Genomic DNA, 15,754 nt, shown 5'->3' on the forward strand with positions numbered 1-15,754 from the left:
TCATTGCGAAATCACTCCACAACCTGGTCAGAAAACCCCTCTGTCCAACTCCACTTCTGATTTGTGCACCTCTAACACCTCTGCCCTGTTGCCCCCTGCAGCTTGTGTGAGAACCATCAGGGGCGCTGTGTGCTGGGAATGCCTGAATCAAACGGTCAACAAGAGTTGCTTGTTTGGTTGCCAATATTTGTTCAAGATTCTCATGTGGCATGATGTTTTGCAGTTTCCCCTTATAGCGTGGATCCAGGAGGCAGGCCAACCAGTAATCGTCATCGGTCATCATTTTTATAATGCGGGGGTCCCTTTTTAGGATACGCAAGGCATAATCCGCCATGTGGGTCAATGTTCCAGGTGTCAATTCACTGCTTGGGCTGGGTTGAGGGGCACTTTTGGGCAAATCAACGTCACTTGCCTCCCTCAAAAACCCTGTACCTGGCCTTGCAACGCCACCAGTTTCTATTGCCCCTTGAGAAGCTTCCTCATCCAAAAAATACTCATCCCCATCATCCTCCTCCTCTTCGCCCGCCACCTCGTCCAGTAGACTTCCCTGACCAGACAATGGCTGACTGTCATCATGGCTTCCCTCGTCCTCGGCTGCAGACGCCTGCTCCTTTATGTGCGTCAAACTTTGCAGCAGCAGACGCATTAGGGGGATGCTCATGCTTATTATGGCGTTGTCTGCACTAACCAGCCGTGTGCATTCCTCAAAACACTGAAGGACTTGACAGAGGTCTTGTAGCTTCGACCACTGCACACCTGACAACTCCATGTCTGCCATCCAACTGCCTGCCCGTCTATGTGTATCCTCCCACAAATAAATGACAGCACGCCTCTGTTCGCACAGTCTCTGAAGGATGTGGAGTTCCACCTTGTTGCAACGTCGATGATTAGGCGATGCTGGGGAAGGTTCAAAGATCGCTGATGGTTCTGCATATGGCTGGAGTGTACGGGCAAATGGCGGATGTGCGAGCAAAGTCTGCGCACCTTCAGGAGCAGGTCGGGTAACCCCGGATAACTTTTCAGGAAGCACTGCACCACTAGGTTTTAAGGTGTGAGCCAGGCAAGGAATGTGTTTCAGTTGTGAAAGGGCTATGGCAGCCATAAAATTCCTTCCGTTATCACTCACTACCTTGCCTGCCTCAAGATGTACACTGCCTAGCCATGACTGAGTTTCTTGCTGCAAGAACTCGGACAGAACTTCCGCGGTGTGTCTGTCGCCCAAACACTTCATTGCCAATACAGCCTGCTGACGCTTGCCACTAGCTGTTCCATAATGGGACACCTCGTGTGCAACAGTGGCAGCTGCGGATGGAGTGGTCGTGCGACTGCGGTCTGTGGATGTGCTGTCGCTTCTGCTGGAGGACGAGGAGGAGGGGCGAATACCTACAGCCAACTGTTTCCTAGACCGTGGGCTAGGCAGAACTGTCCCAATATTGCTGTCCCCTGTGGAGCCGGCATCCACCACATTAACCCAGTGTGCCGTGATGGACACGTAACGCCCCTGGCTATGCCTACTGGTCCATGCATCTGTTGTCAGGTGCACCTTTCTACTCACAGATTGCCTGAGTGCATGTACAATGCGGTCTTTTACGTGCTGGTGGAGGGCTGGGATGGCTTTTCTCGAAAAGAAGTGTCGACTGGGTAGCTCGTAGAGTGGTACAGCGTAGCCCATCAGGGCTTTGAAAGCTTTGCTTTCAACTAACCGGTAGGGCATCATCTCTAACGAGATTAGTCTAGCAATGTGGGCGTTCAAACCCTGTGTACACGGATGAGAGGATGAGTACTTCCTTTTCCTAACGAGAGTCTCTTTTAGGGTGAGCTGGACTGGAGAGCTGCATATGGTGGTACTAGCGGGGGTGCCAGTGGACATGGCAGACAGAGAGGGTTGGTGATGGTATTCTTGCTGTTGGCCTACATAGTGTTTCCTACCAAGAACCTGGTGATTCCCTGACTGCTTTGGCCTTGCGACGAAACCTCCACATTTGCTGCAGGTGGTGTGGTAAACATTGGGCTTACAGTGAGGAAAGGGATGTAGCGTTGCTGACTAGCTTCATTGTGAGAGGGTGCAACAACGTTAAGGGACGTTTGGTAGTTAGTCCAGGCTTGCAAGTGCATGGTGGTTAAATGTCTACGCATGCAACTTGTATTTAGATTTTTAACATTCTGACCTCTGCTGAAGGTCCTTAAGCATTTCTTACAGATGACTTTGCACTGATCATTTGGATGTTGGTTAAAAAAATGCCAGACTGCACTCTTCCTACTATTGGATACCTTTTCAGGCATTGCACACTGAGCTACTTTAACCGGATGACCACGCTGTCCTACAACTGGTTTTGGTTTTGCCACACGTTTTTGGCCAGATACGGGCCTGCCAGATGGAACCTGTTGCGATGTTGATGCCTGCTGCAGCTCTTCCTCCGCTTCAGAGCTACTGCCGGCTGCACCCTGTTCCCCCAATGGCTGCCAATCTGGGTCATCTATGACCTCCTCTTCTATGTCCTGTGCACCTTCCTCTGTGTCACCGTGTAAGCCGGTGCTATAGCGTTCGTGACTGGGCTCCATAGTCTCATCTGGGTCAGATTCTGGATCAGTACACTGCGAGGGCAATGTTGTGATCTGAGTCAAAGGAACAGCATAAGAATCTGGCTGTGGCTGTGCATCTGTGCACTCCATGTCCGATTCATCTTGTAATGGGCATGACCTGTTAACAATTTCCCTTTCTAACCCAGGAACGGTATGTGTAAAGAGCTCCATGGAGTAACCCGTTGTGTCGCCTGACGCATCCTTCTCTGTTGTTCTGGGTGAAGAACGCAAGGAAGTGACTTGTCCCTGACCCGGGAACATCCACTGACGATGCGCTGCTTTTACAATTTGCATTTTCCGAAGAGGAGGCAAAAGAGCTAGAGGCACAGTCGGCAAGGAAAGCCAAAACTTGTTCCTGCTGCTCCGGCTTTAAAAGCGGTTTTCCTACTCCCAGAAAAGGGAGCGTTCGAGGCCTTGTGTAGCCAGACGATGACGGTGGCTGAACAACTCAAGACTTAGGTGTTATATTGCTTTTCCCACGACCACCTGATGCTCCACTACCATCATTACCAGCTGGCAATGACCGCCCACGGCCACGACCTCTTCCACCAGACTTCCTCATTCTTGGAAATATGTAACCAAACTAACAAACGTTATTTGGTATTGTAAAACCAGTTACAAGGTGGACGCAAAATTGTTGTGAATTTAAATCTCCCTTTATAGGTGTGTGAGAGTGCAGGGAAAATCAGGCCCACTGTATTACAGTACACAGTTTCAGTGGCAGACAGTGGCTGACAGATATGCCACTAACAGGACTGACGCAGATGCACAGATTTGCCAATATTAATCTCCCCTTTTTTTGGGGGGATGGGAGACTAGTGAATCAATCTGGCCCACGGTTTTACAGTAGTGTTTCAGTGGCACAAAATGACAGACCAATACCACAGACTGGACTGGCACAGATGCACAGATTTGCAATATTAATCTCCCCTTTTTGTTTTTATATGGAAGACTAGTGAATAAATCTGGCCCATTGTTTTACAGTATTGTTTCTGTGGCACAAAATGACTGACAGATACAACAGACTGGACTGGCACAGATGCACTGATTGGCAATATAAATCTCCCTTTTTAGATGTGGGACAGTGCAGAAAATTGCAGGCCCACTGTTTCACACTACACAGTTTCAGGGGCAGAAAGTGGCTTGAAGATAGAGAGATATGTATGGGACTGTACTACAATTACTATCTCCCTACAGTAATCTCAGAAAAGTGTGGCAGGCAGCAATAAAAAGGACTGCTGCACACAAGTGTGGACAAACAAACAAGATAGCTGTGCAGAAAGGAAGGAGCAACAGGATTTGTGCTTTGAAAAAAGCAGTTGGTTTGCACAGCGGCGTACAAACAGCAATGCAGCTATCAGGGAGCCTTATAAGGCAGCCTAATAAGCTACAGAGCTGATGCACTGTGATCTAGCCTCCACTGTCCCTGCAAGGAAAAGGTGGTGTTGGACAGTGGAAATCGCTACAGCACAAGCGGTTTGGGGGTTTATATTCCCTGCCTAACGCTATCCCTGCTTCTGACGAAGCGGCAGCAACCTCAACCTATGCTCAGATCAGCAGCAGTAAGATGGCAGTTGGCGTGCACGCCCCTTTATAGCCCCTGTGACGCCGCAGAAAGCAAGCCAATCACTGCCATGCCCTTCTCTAAGATGGTGGGGACCGAGAACTATGTCATCACGCTGCCCATACTCTGTGTCCTCCTTCATTGGCTGAGAAATGGCGCTGAACGCGTCATATGAAACGCGACTTTGGCGCAAAGGTCGCATACCGCATGGCCGACCCCACACAGGGATCGGGTCGGGTTTCATGAAACCCGACTTTGCCAAAAGTCGGCGACTTATGAAAATGACCGATCCGTTTCGCTCAACCCTAGTGATGACCCCTCATAGTCTGAGGGGCAAATTCCTTAGTTGATGTAAAAAGACATAAATCCATGCCACACATTCATTCCATCAGTGAGAGTGTCAAAGGTCGTCATCAGTTTATATTCCCAAACTCTTCTGTCTTTCTGCGATTTGAAGTTACCTTTAAGCACAAGTAATTTCATGTCCATAATGTTATGATTTGGGAGACAGAAATGTATTGCCACAGGTATATCCATTCTTTTTTTCTCTTATTGTATGGCGGTGAGAGTTCATCCTTGTTCTCAGTTTCTGCCCTGTCTCCCCCACATACAGACCCCCAGTTGGACATTTAGTACAAATAATTAGGTACACCACATTAGAAGTGATGCAACTGAAAGTACCTGGTATATTGTAGTCCTGATGTAAATTGGGGATCTTTATCTTGTCGGTGGTCATTATAAATGGACAGGTTTTACATTTTTTTTTTCTGGTTGCAAGGAAAGGTTCCTGCAGGTGTTGGAGAGGACAGGTAGCTCTTGACAATGATGCTTCTTAAGGCCCCTTCACATAAGCGATACGGGGATGTCTCTATTTTATTGTTCTGCAGCTTAATGATGGTGTCCAAAAAGTTAATTTCAGTGCAGGAGTAGTTGAGTGTCAAGTTGATGGTAGGATGAAATTGATTAAACTGTTCATGGAACGTCGTTAGCTGTGGCTCAGACGCCGTCCAGATGATTAAAATGTCATCAATGTAGCGGTAGTACGCCAGAGGCCTGATGGGACATGAGGACAAAAAGTCGCTTTCAAGCTTGGCCATAAAAAGATTTGCATACTGTGGGACCATTTTACTTCCCATTGATGCCGCATAGGCAGCATCAATAGTAAAAAGTTGGGGACACACAGGGTTGATAGCGGCGGTAACGGAGTGCGTTACCCGCGGCATAATGCGGTCCGTTACCGCCGGCATTAACCCTGTGTGAGCGGTGACCGGAGGGGAGTGTGCAGGCGCCGGGCACTGACTGCGGGGAGTAAGGAGCTGCCATTTTCTTCCGGACTGTGCCCGTCGCTGATTGTTTTGCCGCAACCAATCAGCGACTTGGATTTTTATGACAGACAGAGGCCGCGACCAATGAATATCCATGACAGACGGAAGTGACCCTTAGACAAAATTATATACTGTATATATTTTTTTTTTTTTTATTTCTAATGTAGAATGGATCCATGGCATCAAATTTTCATAAAAACATGTCCATTTTTGCAAGCCGGCGAGAAAATCTCGCCATATGGATGACACACTGATAATTTTTGGAGAAAAAAATCGCATCCTCGCATTGAATACGGATCACTGTTCAGGAAATTTTCTGCGTATCTCAGCCATAAAAACGGACTGTATTTTTATACGTTGTGTGTGACTCCGGCCTAACTGAAAATAAAGATTACACAACAACCACAAGACTGATTTCATCACCAAGGTATCATTTTAATCAGTATAACCGTGCCGACCTAAGCTGTCTGTACGTTACTGAGCACAATCCTGCTGACAGGTTCCCTTTAAGGCCGGTTTCACACGTCAGTGGCTCCAGGACGTGAGGTGACAGTTTCCTAACGTACCGGAGACACTGACTCACGTAGACACATTAAAATCAATGTGTCTCTGCACATGTCAGCGTGTTTTCACGGACCGTGTGTCCGTTTGGAAAACATGGAGACATGTCAGTGTTCGTGGGAGCACACGGATCACACGGACCCACTAAAGTCAATGGGTCCGTGTAAAACACATACCACACTTGGATGCTGTTCGTGTGCCGTGCAGGAGACAGCGCTACTGTAAGCGCTGTCCCCCCCGCGTGTGGTGCTGAAGCCGAAATTCATCCCTTCCCGGCAGCGTTCGCTGGAAAGAGGGAATGAATAATCATTTTTTTTTTCCCTTAAAAATAAAGTTTGTGTGCCCCCCTTCCGCCTCCAATCCCCTGTGCGCCCCCCGCTTGCCAGGAAATACTCACCAACACCCAGCTTCAGCGATGTCTCCTCTCAGCGGCTGCAGCCTGTGCTGTGTGAGCGGTCACGTGGTCCCGCTCATTACAGTGAGGAATATGCGCATATTCCTCACTGTAATGAGCGGGACCACGTGACCGCTCACACAGGGCCTGCTGCCGGCGCTGAGAGGAGACATCGCTGGAGTTGGGTGTCGGTGAGTATTTCCTGGCAAGAGGGGGGGGGATTGGAGGCGGAAGGGGGCATACAAACTTTATTTTTAAGGGGAAAGAAAAAAAAAAAGATTATTCATTCCTTCCAGCGAACGCTGCTGGGAAGAAGGGATGAATACTGGCTTCAGCGCCGCACGCAGGGGACAGCGCTTAACTGTAGCGCTGTCTCCTGCACGGTCCGTGTGGTCATCAGTCGGCACACGGCTGCCGCACGTGTGCCACACTGATGTGCTACGTAAGCACATGGACAATTCCAGTACCGGAATTATCTGGGCGTGGGGGACAGGCCTTAAGGAGTATTCTCATTGGTGTTAGACAGGATGGAAATAAGCAAGTTTCTAATTACAGAGCAAGATGTCCGTTGAAAAGCAGGGGGAGTAATTACAGCATGTTCACTGTTTAGTGAGTTCTGACTGATCACCGTGCCCTGTACAGCTTCTGTGACCAGAAGCGAGCAGCTGCAGGAAGAATATAACTTTCTTTTCTCCCTACAGACGCACTTACAGTTATTCTGCCACATATGTATAAAATGGTGCTGACCGTTTCCTTTTGAAATAAATATTTCCATCTGAAAAGGGGTTCTGCAAGATTAGAAAAATATGGCTGGCTGATTTCTTTCAGACCCATCCCCACCTCTAACCATGAGTTGTTTGGTAATGCAACTCAAATTGAAGTGAATAGAGATTAAATGCAATAACATTCACAAACCATGATCAGTGGGGGTGCTGTTTTCTAAAAGAACTATAAACATAAGGATGAATGACCTCGGGGAGATCAAAACATCCAACACCGTGGAGACACCATCACGTGTTTATCAATGCAGTGATCCAGAACACTGCCCCCATCCCTTATGGGAAGTATGCAAATGCATGTAGAAAAGCCACGGAGACACCATCACGTGTTTCTCAAGGCAAGCAATAAATAGCCAGGTCTTTCACCGGGAAGGAACTACGGGAAGGGCAGCATCCAAAAAGGAAAACCACCTATGCCAAAACATGGTATCCATCCACAGACAGCTGTTTTGGGGTATTTGCCCCTCATCAGTGTGGAGTAGGAAACTGGCTATTAGGAGCAGTGTCTAGTAAAAGGACTATAAACATAAGGATCAATGACCTCGGGGAGATCAAAACATCCAACACCGCTGAGACACCATCACGTGTTTCTCAATGCAGTGATCCAGAGCACTGCCCCCATCCCTTATGGGAACTATGCAAATGCATGTAGAAAAGCCGCAGAGACACCATCACGTGTTTCTCAACGCTTACGTTGAGAAACACGTGATGGTGTCTCCGTGGCTTTTCTACATGCGTTTTCTAAAAGAAGGCTGCCATGTTTTTCTAATCCTCAACAACCTATTCACACAATATATAATTAATTCCTGATATTTGCATGTTTCATGACTAGGATCCCTTTTGCCTATCAGCCATCCTAGTCTCCATACAATTAAGTGGTCGTTGGCATGACACACACATACTTGCAGTCATATACAAGTGTAACCACCTCTCCATTGTGCTATATGGAGCCTGTATAGCTGAGGATCCCATGTTGTGCAATAAATGTTAATTGATTTCCCGTGACCCTTTGTTCTGCCCCCCCTTTTTTGTTTTTTTCTTTAACTTACCAAGTGGTTGATTAAAAATACATATTATACAATCCCAAGAAATGGAGTTCAATTTAGTGTCAATCCTTTGACTAGAATACCATGCCCAATCTTCCCCTCCCGACCTTCACTTATCTGAACTCACATTTTAATATTATACCGGGTATAATATCTAGACTACAATTTAAACATGAGAACCATACAGTAAGGTGTTTCATATCTGAAACATTAAGTCTCTTTTTAGAGAAGTTAAATATTGCATCTCTTTCCACTACGTTCCACACCACCACATTTAATCCATTCCCCTCACGGTTTACCTAATTTCATAATGCCCCCCGTGATGTATAGCTTTTTATTTTTTTTCCATCAGAATGGTGGTATTTAAACTGCTCACAACCTCTTCCACTCACTGGGCAATTTTTGCCAACCAGTGTTCAGCTATGGTCTTTTTGGTTTCATGAAGTATTTTGACTATGGCCAGTTGTAGTGGGGCTAAATTTCCAGTTTTTCCCACATATCCCAACACACTTTAGGGCTGAGAGATATTTGAATTTTAAAGACCTCGAGATTCAATCTACCCACCTCCTCCCACAGCCCAACCAGGTAAGAGTAGGACCAGAACATATGGACCAAGTCTGCACCATCTTCCCTACAACGTGGGCAACAATCATCTTTCCTGAGGCCAACCCTGTATAGGTCTATATACTGTGTATGAGAAATATTTGGGATTTTCTTTGGGCCATATTTATCAATGCTTTCCCTGGTGATTCTGAAATATCATCCCATTCTTCTGAAGTAATTTGTCCCAAATCCCACTCCCATCTGGGTTTAACTACAGCCATAGGGTTTCCCAGGATTTTTAGTAATAAGGAGGTATGCATGAAGGATATAAGACCTGTAGTATTTTTCAACACCCCATTCAAAGAGCTTGACAAAAAAAAAATTGACTTCAAGTATCTACAATTACCGCACTTAATTAGACCTCAGGAGTCTGAGTTGCACAAATTAAAAGAATATTTTAAATGTTCAAAACGTGCTAAAATAACCCTCCTTATAAAATTTATATATCTCAATCTCCTCCTTTCATCCATTTCCCAAAACCTTCCAAATGTCGCAGTTCCTTCAAAAAGGGGTTATTCTAGATGGGTGTACATATTCTCCCATTCCCAAACATTTCTTGCATGCCCACCAGATTTTATGGACAAGACTTGGTCAGGAAGCATCCAGGCTTGGACCTAAGCCTGCGCTGCTCTAGTAGTTCTACTAAATCACACTCATTTACTATACCAGTATGTTGTCAGGTCCAACACCGGGACATAAAGATATAGACAGTGTCAGCTTTTTAGAGCATGTGCCAATTTTCCCATGAAAAATCTTGTCTGGAAGAAACGTGTCAGGAAACACACAGGGACATTATAGGGTATATCTAATACAAAGGGCTAAATGTGGACTGCCTTGTTAGGGTGGGAGCAATGGGGAGTTAGGGTTAGGCCAGTATGAACAGGGCTTTCCAGTTTCCCACTTCCAGTTTGGACAGGATTTCTGCTCCCTTGGTGAACTTCCCCCTGGATGCACCAAATCGGGTGAGTTCTTTTTTATTTAATCTTGTCAATTATCACCACAGTTGCTTAATAATATATTAGTGGCCAGACCACTGTTAGATTTTGTATAAGGTAGGCTACTGTTTGATAAATTGTAATAGACCACTGCGTCTTTTCATGCTGCTTTTCCCTACTGGGATACTATGTATTCTAAGACATAGTAGGTAAGGTTGATTGCTTATTGTTGCTATAGGCAATTCATTTTGGTGTGCCTTTTGTACCTTTTTTTTTTTTTTTAATATGACATGTTTTTACGATAATTAAGTTATTTCCCCCCTCCCCTCCAAACAGTATGAGCCTACTTTTTCCAGTAAGTGATGGGGCCAAAAGCAGCTCACAACCATTCAGTGCATGCTTCACAATACAAAATACCAGAAATAAAATAAAATATTTGGTCAAAACATCTATTAAATATGGAAATTCCCCTAAGGATTTTACACCAATAGTGCTATCTGCGTGCTTCAGGTCTGCATTATTGTGCACCTGGGAGTTTGATGCTGTCATGGGGGTCTTCCTCCCTCTCCTCGTGAACTAATGGAGCAAATCTAGATTTCTTTGGGGGACATTATGGAGTACCCGTTTGCCATTCACTGACCTCAGTTTCTGTGGGCTGTGCGTGAATGCTCTATGAGCGTATTGCTCCAGTCTGGCCACCACCTCTCCTCCTACATCTCTTTGCCTCCGGCCACAGAACACGCAGGTGCCATCTTGGATGTTGGGTGCCATTCTGTCCTCTCTTTCTGCTTCATGTCATCTTCACCACCGCAGACCTGAAAAAGTACCTCCAGGAACTGTCAGCCACTGGGTAGAGGTTTTTTCTTCCCTAAATTGCACCACAGGATGAGTGCAGCGGGAGCTCTCCGAAGACATGTCCTCTCCACATGCATACTACGCCACTCCCTCTGCTCCAACATATTTAGTTAGCAGTGTTGAATAGAATGTATTTAATGACAATTTTTTTTTCATACCAGGGTGTTGAAATTATTGTCTTTCCTGAAGATGGAATCCATGGCTTTAACTACAGCAGATCATCCATCTATCCGTTCTTGGATTACCTTCCTCCTCCAAACTTGCGACCATGGAACCCATGTCATGAGCCGGACAGGTTTCTGGATACTGAGGTTAGAGCCTATTGGTAGCTTATATTGCTAATTAAATGATCTTCAAGTTTTGCATGATAGATCTGTACTGATCTTCTCATTTTCTGTGTTACCTGTCACATGTACCATACATATTATTCAAGATATTTTCAGGTATTCCTAAAGAGGTCTGAGCCTGCAGTTATACACTTTTTCCCAGTAAAAATTAGTCCTTTACTCCTGGTAAATTGCTAGGTGTGCCTGTACACATTAGCTGAACTATTTAGTGTGTGTGTGTGGAATGTAGGGAAAAATATTGGACATGCTGGCTAGACTGTAAAAATATAGAATAAGTGTTAAAAAAAACATAAACCCCACTGAGAACAATAACCTCTGAACTTTTTCCACCTTTTAAGGTCACCAATAGTCTGTATAAATTAGTTGTAAAGAAAAAAAAAATGATCCTTTTGAGGGGGAAAATAAAAAAACCAAACAAACTATAAAATAATGTGGACATCCTCTTATAATTGACAATGTGGTTGTATTAAGAATGAGCAAACCACATGTTAACCCATTTTAAACAATAGTTGGTACACAGCTGTCATCCTTTGCAGTGATTCTGATTAACTTGGTAAGAAGTTTAGCTATTCTAAAGGCCCCTTCACATTAAGCGACGCTGCAGCGATACCGACAACGATCCGGATCGCTGTTTGGTCGCTGGAGAGCTGTCACACAGACAGCTCTCCAGCGACCAACGATCCCGAAGTCCCCGGGTAACCAGGGTAAACATCGGGTTACTAAGCGCAGGGCCACGCTTAGTAACCCGATGTTTACCCTGGTTACCAGCGTAAAAGTAAAAAAAAACAAACACTACATACTTACCTACCGCTGTCTGTCCCCGGCGCTGTGCTTCTCTGCACTCCTCCTGTACTGACTGTGAGCACAGCGGCCGGAAAGCAGAGCGGTGACGTCACCGCTCTGCTTTCCGGCTGACCGACGCTCACAGCCAGTACAGGAGGAGTGCAGAGCACAGCGCCGGGGACAGACAGCGGTAGGTAAGTATGTAGTGTTTTTTTTTTTTTTTTACTTTTACGCTGGTAACCAGGGTAAACATCGGGTTACTAAGAGCGGCCCTGCGCTTAGTTACCCGATGTTTACCCTGGTTACCAGTGAAGACATCGCTGGATCGGTGTCACACACGCCGATCCAGCGATGTCCACGGGAGATCCAGCGACGAAATAAAGTTCTGGACTTTGTTCAGCGACCTCCCAGCAGGGGCCTGATCGTTGGTCGCTGTCACACATAACGATTTCCTTAACGATATCGTTGCTACGTCACAAAAAGCAACGATATCGTTAACTATATCGTTATGTGTGAAGGTACCTTAATACGATTTTGCTGATCTTATCTTAGTTGCATTTTTCCAGGAGAAGCCATTGTCCCTTTAAATGGCTTTCAACACAGCAAAGATATCTCATTGTTGAAAGTGATCAGTTAAGAGAAGGGTATATTAAAAAAAAAAGTCTAAAGGTACCGTCACACATAACGATATCGTTAACGATATCATTGCAACGTCACGCTTTTGGTGACGTAGCAACGATCCCGCTAACGATCTCGCTGTGTGACTGCGACCAACGATCAGGCCCCTGCTGGGAGATCCTTGGTCGTTGGGGAATGATCAGGACTTTTTTTTGGTCACTGATCACCCGCTGTCATCGCTGGATTGGCGTGTGTGACGCCGATCCAGCGATTGTGTTCACCTGTAACCAGGGTAAATATCGGGTTACTAAGCGCAGGGCCGCGCTTAGGCTACGTTCACATTAGCGTTGCACCGCCGTGCGTCGGCGACGCAACGCGCGACGCACGCTAAAACGCGCGCAAAAACGCACGCGTTTTGCGACGCGTGCGTCGTTTTCCGACGAAAATCGGACGCACAGAAAATGCTACATGTAGCGTTTCCTTGCGTCCGACGCTAGCGTCGGAAACGACGCACGTGGCGAAAAACGCCACCAAAACGACGCACGCGTCCCCTATGTTAAACATAGGGGCGCGTCGCCGCTGCGTCGCCGGCGCAACAGCGACGCACATTGGCAGAACGCCAATGTGAACGTAGCCTTAGTAACCCGACATTTACCCTGGTTACCATTGCAAAAGTAAAAAAAAAAAACAGTACATACTCACATTCCGATGTCTGTCACATCCCCCGCCGTCAGCTTCCCACACTGACTGTGTCAGCGCCGGCCGTAAAGCATCACCGCTGTGCTCTGCTTTCCGGTCGGCGCTGACAGTCAGTGTGGGAAGCTGACGGCGGGGGATGTGACAGACATCGGAATGTGAGTATGTACTGTTTTTTTTTTTTTTGTTTTTTTTTTACTTTTGCAATGGTAACCAGGGTAAATATCGGGTTACTAAGCGCAGCCCTGCACTTAGTAACCCGATGTTTACCCTGGTTACCCGGGTGCTGCAGGGGGACTTCGGCATCGTTGAAGACAGTTTCAATGATGCCGAAGTCGTTCCCCTGATCGTTGGTCGCTGGAGAGAGCTGTCTGTGTGACAGCTCCCCAGCGACCACACAACGACTTACCAACGATCACGGCCAGGTCGTATCGCTGGTCGTGATCGTTGGTAAGTCGTTTAGTGTAACGGTACCTTAAGGCTACTTTAACACATCAGGTTTTTGCCGTCGAGCACAATCCATCGAATGCTGAAAAAAAATAACGGATTGTGGAAAAGCTGATGCGACGGATCCGTTTTCTCAACGGATCCAACTAGCATATCTAGATAAATGGATTAAAAAAAAAAAATGGAGTATGCTCAGTTTAAAAACAAAAAAACAAAAACGGAATTTGGCACCGGAATCTGTCATTTTTCGGATCCGGCACCTTCCTGCTCTCATAGGCTTCCATTGTAGCACAAAGCAGGAAGTTCCGGATCGGCGCATCCAGCTTTTTCATCGGAGACAAACGTTACTGTGTACATTTTTTCCGGAAACTACACTTTTGCCGGTTCCGGCGAAAACCGGACAAAACGTAAGGTCATCCGGTGCTAATACAACTCTATAGGGGAAAAAAACGAATCTGGCGGCATCTTTTGCCGGATCCAGTTTTTTCAAAATTTGCCAGATTGAGCCTGACGGCGAAAGACGGATGTGTGAAAGTAGCCTAAGGCATTAGATATACTATGTAACACTGTGAAGACAGTCATCAAGAAGTGGCTTAAATTTGGCACAACAGTGACATTATGTGAAACTGAACTTCTGTGGAAAATTGATGAAAAGACAAGAAGAAAATTGATCTAGAAGGCTGCCAAAAGGCCTCAAGCGACATTAAAAGAGCTGCGGGAATTTGTGGCAAGTACTGCATGTGACAACAATTTACTGTATTCTTCATATATCTGGCCTGCGAGGTAGGATCGCAAGGCAGAAGTGTTTTCTTACAAAGAAAAACATGCAAGCCAAGCTTCGAAAAAACCCTCCATTAATTTTATAATAATAATCTTTATTTTTATATATCGCTAACATATTCCGCAGCGCTTTACATTTTGCACACATTATCATCTCTGTCCCCATTGGGGCTCACAATCTAAGTTTTCATATGGTCAAACATGTGAAGATCTAAAGAGACCAAGATTGAACTTTTTGGCCATAAATCCAAAAGGAATGTTTGACGCAAAGTCAACACTGTCCATCAACAAGGAACATTATACCCACAGTGAAGCATGGCGGAGGCACCATTGTTTTGGGGCTGGTTTTTGTAGCTGGAACTGGGGCTTTAGTCTAGATGAGTGGAAACTATTCATAATTCACATCAGGAATTTTGCTACAAAACCTTCAGGCCTCTGCTAAAAAATTGAAGATGAATTTCATCTTTCAGCACAGCAACGACTCTAAGAAAAGCTCCAATTCAGCAAAACAATGAAGATCAAAGTTTTGGAATGACCCAGGCAGAAAAATAAATCCAATTGAAAATCTGTGAGGTTACCTGAAAGTCACTGTAACCAGGAGATGCCACTTGCAATTTGACACATTTGGAATACTTTTGTAAGGAAGAGAGGGCAAAGCTTGCTAACTGTATATGTGCGTTTCCGATAGACTTCTATCCAGAAAGATTCAATGCTGTTATAAATCCAAAGGGTACTTAAAGTATTAGTTTAAGCGCGTGCATATTTATTTATTTTAGTTCTGTATTGTTCTTTTAAAATTTCTAATAAAGATTGATGTATATTAAATAATTTTGGACGAGTACATCATTATTCCCTGGTGGAATTTGTTTTGCTGTGTAATGGATGTGTCCGGTAGGATTAAGTATCCACATGAGGGTAAATGATTTATAATGGAGTATTATTATGTTATCTCTCAATATGTGGTGGTATTGTCGTTTTGTGATCCATTTCGGCTTTAGTACAATGTGCTGGTAAGCTGACTTTTTCTATATTATTCCAGGGCTAGGATAAGTCCAGACCCACGGATTAGGCTATTTCAAGTCTTATTCCATAAGGGTACATCTTGGTAGCACTACTTTAAATTCCTCTCATTTAGTAACCGTATCAGATTAAATAAAGTTGAATAAACAACGTTCTCCGATCTACCTGGTGTCATTCATTAAGCAGTCAAGATCTTGTTCACATAACTGATAGAGAGTTGTCCGATATCCTCTGTTAGGTTAGGTAACATTGAAGATAAAAGGCTGAAATTGTACAGTCTATAAACACAACCCTGAAGCTTTGATTCAGCGAGAACATGGCTTGTATAATATCATTACGAACATCAAAGAGAAGGAACACTTTAGAGGCACAGTATGTTGAATTGGATGCTGCGCTTGTGTTCTTGGTTTTGTTTGTC

The 15,754-nt window shown here is 45.2% G+C and overlaps 1 protein-coding gene across 1 annotated transcript in view; it reads left to right on the plus strand.

Moving 5' to 3' along the window:
• BTD (biotinidase) overlaps positions 1-15,754 on the plus strand; it is a 62,050-nt gene that overhangs the window by 33,528 nt on the left and 12,768 nt on the right. The window contains exon 3 of the mRNA XM_069729944.1: positions 10,807-10,956. Coding sequence (XP_069586045.1) covers positions 10,807-10,956 — 150 coding nt within the window. The remainder of the gene's footprint in view (positions 1-10,806; positions 10,957-15,754) is intronic.

This window comes from Ranitomeya imitator, chromosome 6, assembly GCF_032444005.1.
Source record: "Ranitomeya imitator isolate aRanImi1 chromosome 6, aRanImi1.pri, whole genome shotgun sequence".
In the NCBI taxonomy this organism is placed as follows: domain Eukaryota; kingdom Metazoa; phylum Chordata; class Amphibia; order Anura; family Dendrobatidae; genus Ranitomeya; species Ranitomeya imitator.